At 34.7% G+C, this 9,708-nt stretch overlaps 1 protein-coding gene across 10 annotated transcripts in view; it reads right to left on the reverse strand.

The window, feature by feature from the left end:
* The window catches only part of THRB (thyroid hormone receptor beta), a 323,409-nt gene that overhangs the window by 52,850 nt on the left and 260,851 nt on the right, over window positions 1-9,708 (reverse strand). Inside the window, exon 2 of one of the 10 annotated variants that reach the window (XM_015597233.2) lies at window positions 7,001-7,110. The exons of the other annotated variants lie outside the window; for them this stretch is intronic. Coding sequence (XP_015452719.1) covers window positions 7,001-7,094 — 94 coding nt within the window. The 5' untranslated portion in view covers window positions 7,095-7,110. The remainder of the gene's footprint in view (window positions 1-7,000; window positions 7,111-9,708) is intronic. 10 annotated transcript variants of the gene reach the window in all.

The following is a 9,708-nucleotide window of genomic DNA, read 5'->3' on the forward strand; positions in this document are numbered from 1 at the left end:
ACACTGTTTCCTTTCCCTATCTGACTTCTGTTCCATACAGGGCTCTAAGCACTGTGAAATCACTTTCAATTAGATTATACTATTTAAACATTGCAACAATCTTGTGGGTAGATGTTGTTCCTGTTTTAGAGATGAGAAAACAGATGTGGAGAAGTAAATTGCGCAAGGTCATAAGGCTGATCAGTGGTGATCTCAATGCAGGTTTATTTGGTTGCAAACCCCATGCTTATTTCAAAAATACTGTGCCTCCACTAAGAATATCAGCTTTCCATGTAGAAAGCTATAATAGCGATTTATCTTTATACCTATGTTCTCTTAAAATCAATGATAAATTACAGACAAAAGTATATATATAGTGCTTATTTCCTGAATATTTAAGTTAATTTAGGGGTTCACAATAAGTGTATGGTAGTTGCTTAACAAATGAATGAATAAATGAGTGGACAATGGCTAATGACCTAAAATTTTAAGTGTCCAGATTGTGAGTTAGTATGTATTTTACTAACATACTTGATGTTAGAATTCTGGACGTGGCTACAAAATATGCCTTTGGTTTGCTGCCCTTATGTCATTAGTAGTTTACACTGGGGTCCAGAATACTGTAGGACTATGATGACCTGACATGCACTGATTCTTCATGGTTTGTCAATTGCCTTCCTTGAGGGGTCTGGAAACCTAACCATGTCAGACAAGGGAATTTATATGCTCAAAATATTTCCAAACATCCTTGCGGGATGTTTAAGTCCATGAAATCATCTCTTACATATTAAAAAATAATATATAGTCTGATTTCAGCCTAAAGTTAAAATTTGTTCCATTCAAGTTTTCAAGTAATGGATCGTAGGGCCCCAAATTCCCAGATCCATCTGTGCTATTTCAAGGCCTCTCTTCTATAGCATTTCCAGGGGATGGAAGAAGGTCGATTAATGGCTGGAATTCTAGCACACTGTCTTGCATATAAGAGCCCCCAGGATGAAGATCAAGGGCTTATCTAATTAATATTTCCCAAGACCAAAGGCAAGTTATAAAGACTCCTTGTGCTTTGAAAAAATAAGATAATATTCAAAAAGAGCCCAGTATCTAGACCAAACAGAAAATGTATGTACACAAAAGTGAATACTGAACAGCACCTTTAAGGCTGGGGATTGAAAGAAAGGAAGGCTTTTGAAATACATTTTATACTGCTCTTATCAACATTGAATTCTTCTTATTTTTCTGGGCCATTGGTGGAATACCTACTCTTTTTCATGAATGAACATTTGATTCAAAAGCAAATATTTAATGACTCTAATATAGTCTAATGAAGTTTGGGCATCACAGTGTAGAAAATATACAATAAAATTTCAGTTTGGTGTAATTTTAATTAGAACACTGGCTAAATAATAATGATGAAATCTATTTCATGTTTACCTTTATAACTAAACAACAACACTCGTGGGGAGGCATTTCCATTCACTTTACCAAGTGGAATACTCATCTTTATGTAGCTATTATGGGAAGATGTTAGTATTGAAATTTTGGTCCTTGAATTGCTATTCTAGAACTTGCTTGTTCATTTCTCCACACTGCTTTTTTAAGTGGAAAATTATTTTAATGTTTGGGCAACTAATTATGTGTTTTAACACAAATTCTAAGGTCACTATAATGATTTATTTGTTTTTTCAAAGATGTGCCAAATTTAATGCCACCAAATATAGTTATTATTTGTTTCCCTTTATCTCTAGAAAAAAAGATCTTAAATATTTTACACTTTTTTATGTGTATTTACACTTTGCACAATTGTCACATAGGCACTCATTTTATGCATTCTTTAATTTAATCTCCTAAAGCAAGTAGATCCATTTCCCCTTAGTTTATAATGTTAAGATGATTATTTCATTGTAATTCACCCTGATAGACTTGATTTGAAAAGATGAGTCGTTGTTTGAGTGAAATGGTTTTGACATTTAACAGCTATAGTATACTTTCCTTATTCCAGAATAATATGTCAGAGATTAATTTTAAAACAAATTTCCCTAATAATGGGAATAATGAAAGTGATTGAATCATCTGCATTTACTTTGATTTTTCATCTTTAAGAACAACTAGTGCAAAATCTAGACTCTGCCACAATTGATGTAGGTTTAAGATTTATTCTTTGTTCATTAAAGGCTTCAGTCCTATACTTATACTTGAAAATGTAATGAAGAATAATTAAAGGTAAAAAGTTCAAAGTACTGATACATGCTACGATATTGTTGAAGCTCAAAAACAGTATGCTAAGTGAAAGATGCCAGTTATATTATATGATTCCATTTTTGTGCAGTGTCCAGTGAAGGGACATCTGTGGAGATAGAAAGTAGATGAGTGGTTGTCAGGGGCTTGGTACAAGAATGAAGAGCAACTGTAAATCAGATCAAAGCTTCTTTGAGGTGATGGGAAAGTTCTAACATAACATCATGGCAATGATTCAGAACTCTGTAAATAATTACAGAACTGTACACCTAAAACAGAGGAATCGTATGGTATGTAGGTTATATCTCAATGAAGCCTTACAAAAATAGATGTAGATTATAAATAGCTTGAGCTAATTAAAACTGATTATTAAAATAAAAAGTAAAAAGTTCACATTGTTTATTTATCAAATGTATGTTATTTGTATCTATGTTATAAATGTATGTTATTTTCTATATCTAGTGGAAGATATACCATAGGAAGAAGACATCATCTTTCTTTAAAATTTACAACCCAACTAAAAAGATATATCAACAAGCAGCAAACAATATCTGACACACTGAATACTTTAAGTGTTAAGGGAACATGGAGCAAAATGGAATTATTATTTCTGAAACAAAGTAGATTAAATTCTTCATTATTATTCTCTAAGACAAATAGCCAGCTAATAGAGTTTTTATCATTGCTTGGTCACCAAAAGGGTTGCTGCTCATTTCAAGTTAGACTCAGAGCTCTTCCAACATGTCTATTTGGAAATCCCATGCAGGAAGTGTGTCCCATTTAACTTTTAATTTTCAGCACACGGCACAGTACTAGGCACATAGAACATACTGAAGAACATTTAAACAAATCGAGATGGCTTCACAATCTTTGGTGAATTCAACAGTCATGTTCAGAAGCTATAATAAGATAAAGCAGAGCACAGTAAATACTTTAATAACATTTCAAGACAATGTAAAGAAAGAAATGATTCATTCTGTTGGAGAATGGAGAATCACAAAGGAGGTGGTATTTGAATAGAACCTTGAAGGATGAGGGGAGTAAAAAAATTTGTAAGTTTTTAAAAATAGGATCTACTTCATGTTAGTACACTGAGATCTAAATCTAGAAATAGTGAATTGAAATTCTTCATTTGATTTCAAATGTCAAAGTAATCTAGAAGGATACACAGTAGATATCAAGATTAACCTAAGATACACCCAATCTTACTTGTTTTGTAATTTAATATGATTGGATTGTAGAAAGATAAGAATGTCCGGTTAAAATACAAGAAGAGAATAAAGAGGCACAGTTTATTTGTTATCACAGAAGTCTTCACACTGCAGGGAATCTGCTTTCTGTCCCTACTACAGAGAAAGGTGCCCTCAGGTAAGTACCACACTGTCATTCCAACCTTAAAGATGTCACAGGCAACAGGGAAAAAAATAACTTACTCTTGAGACATTCATCTTTAGAGGACTGAATGGCTGCTTTATAAGAGGACTTTAGAAAATACACCTTCTTCCAACCCAGTGAGAAAATGAACAAGCTCATCAATAATGATATAAACCTCCTTATGTGAAGATGTAGGTGTTTTGGAAGATTAGAAACTATTTCTGAATCACAAAATTCTAAATTCAAATTTTTATAGGAAGAAACATCATATGATATGACAAAATTTTAGTATTTTTTGCTAAAAATGCATAATCTGATTCTAATCACAAGGAAACAGTAATCAAACTCAAATCGAGGGACATTTTACAAAATAATTGTCCTGCATTCTTCAAAAATGCCAATGCCATGAAAAGCAAAGAGAGATGGTGAAGCTGTTTCGGGTAAAAGCAAACTAAAGAGACACAGAAACAAAATGAAATGCATAATCCTGGCCTGGATCCTGGACTGGAAAACAAAACCGGTATGAAGAACACATGGCAGTGGCCTGGCCCAGCTCTGTCCGGGAGGATGAAACTCATGAACAGCACCCAGGGACAAGTCCTTTCTCCAGCACTGGTCTCAGTAGCTACCTCCACTTCAGGCTGATGGAGAGGGGGAGTGGGGAGGGGACAATTTGTGAAATTTAAATAAAGTCTGTAGATTAAGTAATAGTAGCATCAATGTTAAATTTCCTGATTTTGATAATTGGATCATGGTTTCCTTAGAGAATTTCTTTGATTTTAGGAGACACACTAAAGTATTTAGCATTAAAGGGGCATGATATCTGCTACTTAATTTCAAACGGTTCTGAAAAATAATAATCCATATATATATACAAACAAACACATACAGACATGCACACACACAATGATAAAGCAAATGTGGCAACATGCTAAGAATTGGTGAATCCAGATGAAGAGTATATGGGAGTTCTCTGCACTAATTTAAATTTTTGGTAAAGTTGAGATTACTTTAAAATCAATTCTAAAAAGGAATTTATAGGTTTGCCTTAGCAGATCTTCCAAGAAGACATACAACTCACTCAAAATTGAAGAGTTGATGGTCCTTTGTCATTAGTTTTGTTTTTCTAATTCAGCTCTTAAAAACAGAAATCGACTCAAAAAGTAAGCAGATTTGAAATTAAACAACAAGGAAAATCAAATAGCTTTCAATTCATCTAAGAAAAGTGTGTCAGATTGATTAGTGTTATTGTTTTTACTTTTTTGTGGTGATCGCCAGGCTTATATTCTTAATACGGCAAAATCTTGTAAAAAAAAACATAAAACGGGCCTTTATTTCCTTTATTTGGGGAAGAAATAAGACTCAAACACAGAATGAGCACTTCAAAGGAAAGTTAAGAATGAGCATATCGTGTGTAACCAACCAGAAAGGGATAACAAGAGAGCACTATTCTCTATGTCCGCCCATAAATATTAAATGGGATGAATCCATTGCAGATACCTGTTTCCTCGGAAACCCATTCAATTGAAACCTCTGAAAAAATTAACATGCATTTTTTTTTTCCCGTAAAGGGCAGGAGCTTTTTTTATTTACACAGTTTTGACCTTTAGTTTTATATCTTGGGCTTATTATAAGAAGTTCTTTCTAGAGTTAAGCAAACAAAGAACCAAATAAGTATCTTTTCATTAGTTCTGAGGCTTGGCTTATAATAGTATGGCCTTTATAGATGCACCTTACGGGGCAGCTACAGATAGTTGGGGTAAAATCTGCCACTCACTGAATATTGCCATCTAGATGAGTAAACCATCAACCCACACACAGTATTTGAACTCAAAGGTCGAGTGACTTCACAATATAGATAATTGAGTTAAGTAGTCATATTGGCAAGAGTTCTACATTTTAGGAGGCAGTAAAGTTTAATAAAGTCAAGTCCCTTGCATAAGCCACTACTGACAAATGTCATGGGGATAGAAGTTCACCAAAGATAATAATTCTCTTTCAGGTCAATGCCATGGTGAATGGCTCTGGACTACATGGAGGATTTCTGCCTCTCATTTCTAAAACTTAGTTGGTTCTGAATTTCTGGCATTCCGCAGTGTGGATAGAGAAACAGGGTCATAGTTATTCCATTTCAAGTCAAGGAGGCTAAATTGGTCCAGAACCTGAAAGACTAATCTACAAATATAGTGCAGCATCAGCATCAGTCCCAGAATAGACTAACTAGAGAGAGAACCCATCCCTGTGTCAATAAAACTCATAAATACAGGTGAAATGGTTCCCAGTATACTTGTCTACTTTGTCTGCAAAAATAGAGGCTATTTTTGGTGTGAAGTCTCTGCATCTCCAGGGGTACTCAAAACCCAGAGCCTCTGCCGTGGAGAGATAAGGGCATAAGGTAGCATCAATTACCAACATTTTTAGGGGAATAGGTTTATTATGGAGCAGGAGTATGTTTTCAGAAACAGAAAGGGGAAGAAGACTAGACTTACTGAGAATGGGTGTCTGGATAGCTGGAACACTCCTATGTTCCTAGGGGATCCTCCCCCAGAGAGGAGTAAGAACACTGAAAGAGACAGTGTAAGGCAACTGATATCCCAATTTATCCTGTAGCTAGTACTATGTTTTTATGATGGTCATAGCTTAGGTTTGGGGGGCCAGTAATGATTTAATGTACTTTTCCACACAAGGGGACATATGGTTATCATATTGGAGAACTACTTTAAAATAGAGGGTAGATTCATGTCCTTGGTTTCTTTATGGTCAATTAATCTATGGGGAGAATTAGTGATTTATTTGAGGTTAAATAGCGGGCAAGTACCAGAGCAAAGAGCCAAGCCATGGTCTTTTGTTCTAAAGAGTTCCTATGTGCCTACTATGTGCTGGGCAACATCCCTAAGATTTGATGTAGTAAGCCTGCTATGCAGTTTGAAGATTCTTGGAATATCTTTTTTTTTCAGCTTTATCAAGTATGATTGACAAATAAAATTATAAGATAAAGTGTACATTGTGATATTCATTGAGAGAAGACTCCTCCTATCTGGTTAATTTACACATCCATCACTATATATACATAAAAAAAAAGATACATCCATCACTGTATACATATATATAGATATATATTTGTGTATGTGTGTGAGAGAGCATTTAAGTTGTACTCTCAGCAAATTTTTAATTATACAATACAGTGTTATCAATCTTGGAATATCTCAATAGTCCATGATCAATATGCCATTCACGCATTTGTCTAAATTTGACTAGTTCTTTGTAGTTTTGTCCTGTGTTCAGAGTCAGCCCTTGACAAGGTGTGAAGTAGGTGACGTTTGCTTTCAGGGCACTGTGTCATAACTTCAACTAAGAGGTGATCATGGCTCCTATGGTACAGTACACAAGCTGACAATCTGCACAGTGATACCTGGTAGTGCTGCTCCCTGTTTTTTCACTCTCTCATCCACTTCCCTGCTGTCTTCACCCCTCTCATGGCCTCCTTCCATTCCTATTCCTTCCATTGTCTTTATTGGAACCCTGTCAAAGGAGAAAAGAATCTGATCCAATTCAACCACTTGGAGACGCTGGAGACTTGACAAGATATCCAGTCAGGAAGTCTGCATTTTGAAAAACCACAGAGAAAGGGCAGTGATGGGATTATAGGCATTCAGGGCCACCCGTGAGAGATGTCACAGGGCAGGGAAGGACTTTGAATTCCAATGGTCACCTATAATGTCTTTGTAAGGATGGCTCTCCTAACAATGCTTTTCAACTTCAATGCAATGTCAGTAAGTTAGCCATCTACTCTACCTGATTTTGTCTGAAAACTGGGGGAGGGAGCACAAGGCCAAGAGATTGTTTATATTATAAGAATTGTTATCATTTAGTCTCCAGTAAAGTGGCAAGTGCTATGCTGAGTGCTTTACACACAATATCTTTCATTTTTACAACAAATCTGAAAGCTGGACATTATTCCCCCATTTAAAATTGTGTGAGCTGAGGGTCAGAGAGGTTAAAAAATTTGCCCTGAGCTGGAAAATTAAAGAAAAAGAAGTCAACCTAAGCCTGTCTGAATGTAAAGCATATGACCTTAACATTTAAAAAATTATACAAGTTAATTATAAATATATTCTTATTATAAAAATTTTGAATGCAGTTGTATATCCAGTTAATATTAGCATCCTTCTTTATTCCAGTCTTTCCTTTTTAAGGTATCTACTGTCATAAGGCTGATATGTGTATCTGGGAACTTTTTCTGCCTAAGCCTGTCTGAATGTAAAGCATATGATCTTAACATTTAAAAAATTATACAACTTAATTATAAATATATTCTTATTATAAAAATTTTGAATGCAGTTGTATATCCAGTTAATATTAGCATCCTTCTTTATTCCAGTCTTTCCTTTTTAAGGTATCTACTGTCATAAGGCTGATATGTGTATCTGGGAACTTTTTCTACATACAATTGTGTACACACAACTGGAAAAGACTTTTAAAACTATAAATAAGATCACACTATAGTTAATGTATGGTTGCTTCTCCATTAAGTATTCCTAAAGCCATCCCTTAAAAAAAAATCTGTTTATTTTTCTAGTAGATGCTTTAGACAAACCATAATTTCCCCTATGGAAATTATGTATTGTTTTCAAATTTTCAGGAACAAAAACAAAGGCACAAAGATAACTTTTGAACACAGATCTTCGTGCCCTTGTGTGAGTATTTCTATGGGACAGAGTATTATAAGGGGGAGAGCCGAGTCAAAACATATTTGCATTTTACATTATGACAGACACTCCTAAATTGGCCTTGGAAAACTCCTGGTCCATTTGCTGTTCAATAAAAACTGAAGTGAGATGAAACAGAGCCTTGAACTTCTGATGTTTGCCTTTCTTTGACATTGACCCGTTTCTAGTTTTTTATTTTTATTTTTATTTTTTTTACTTACCCTCTACTCTAGCTGATAGCTTTTCTTTCTTTGCTTGCCCTCTATTTCTGTCTGCCCTGGTCTACTTATGAGGTGGTCTTCTTTGCTTTTGAAGTATCAAATACAGGGCTCTCTTGAATATCCCAGAAGCCAGTGGAGAACACTTATTTTCATGTCGATGGCTAAGTCTCTTGAGTGCCCTTGAGGTATGTAATTCAGCTGGGACTACACACCCGATGTATGGTGAGTGGAGACAGAGTGGAGGGCAAAGGTGGATGGAGCAGATGGCCAAACTGGTGAAAGGGTTCAAGCTTTTTAATCCTCCATCTTCTAAAATACTCATTTACCTGAAGATGTCCTTGTATTTTACTTAAGGACAAAGATAGTGATCACCCATCGAAAATGTGAATGTCTAACTTGAAGGATTATAATGCATACAATGACTTGGCTTTATGTCTCTCATTTTTAAAACACTTTGTTATTTTTGTAAATGAGAATTATACATCATTTGTAATTGTCATCATTGATTTGATTCATTTTTTTCTCCTTATGAAGAGCATGAGTTAATAGTTTGCCCCTTTGCTGACATAAGATATTGTTTTAAAAATTACTTTAACTTGTCTAAGCCTCTGGGACTGGTTTAATAAATTATAGTATATCTATAAGCAAGAATAATCTATAGCCAATAAAAGTCAGGATTCAAAGACTATTTAATGACATGGGAAAATGTTCATGATATAGTTAAACATTAAAAGCTGGTTAAAAATGATATGCCTAATGATTCCTAGTTTGTAAAAAATAGATATGCACAGGAAAAAGACTGAGCTATAATAAAGATTTTTAACACTGCTTGTCCTAAGAGGATGGAATTACAAATAATTTTTTAAAATTATTTTTGTTGAACTTTTGGGGAATTTTTACTTTTTGTACAATGAACATGGATGGCTTTTAAAACAAGAGAAAATAACTTGTTAGTAAAATTATTTTGACTATCTTTTTCTTGCTTTCCTGGGGATCTGAGACTCAATTCTCTTGGTATTAAACACAGACAAGACCTACAGAAAAAAATTCATTGGAATCACCAGATATCTGCTATCCTTTTTCCGATGCAAGCAGGGAGGTGGGTCAGTCTTGCCTTTTTCTCTCACAAAGTTCTGGTGTTTCAGGAAGGTGCCTGATTGACATCAAGGTCAAACATCGAAGTATGGAGG

This window comes from Pteropus alecto, unplaced genomic scaffold (assembly GCF_000325575.1).
Source record: "Pteropus alecto unplaced genomic scaffold, ASM32557v1 scaffold10, whole genome shotgun sequence".
NCBI classification, from domain to species: domain Eukaryota; kingdom Metazoa; phylum Chordata; class Mammalia; order Chiroptera; family Pteropodidae; genus Pteropus; species Pteropus alecto.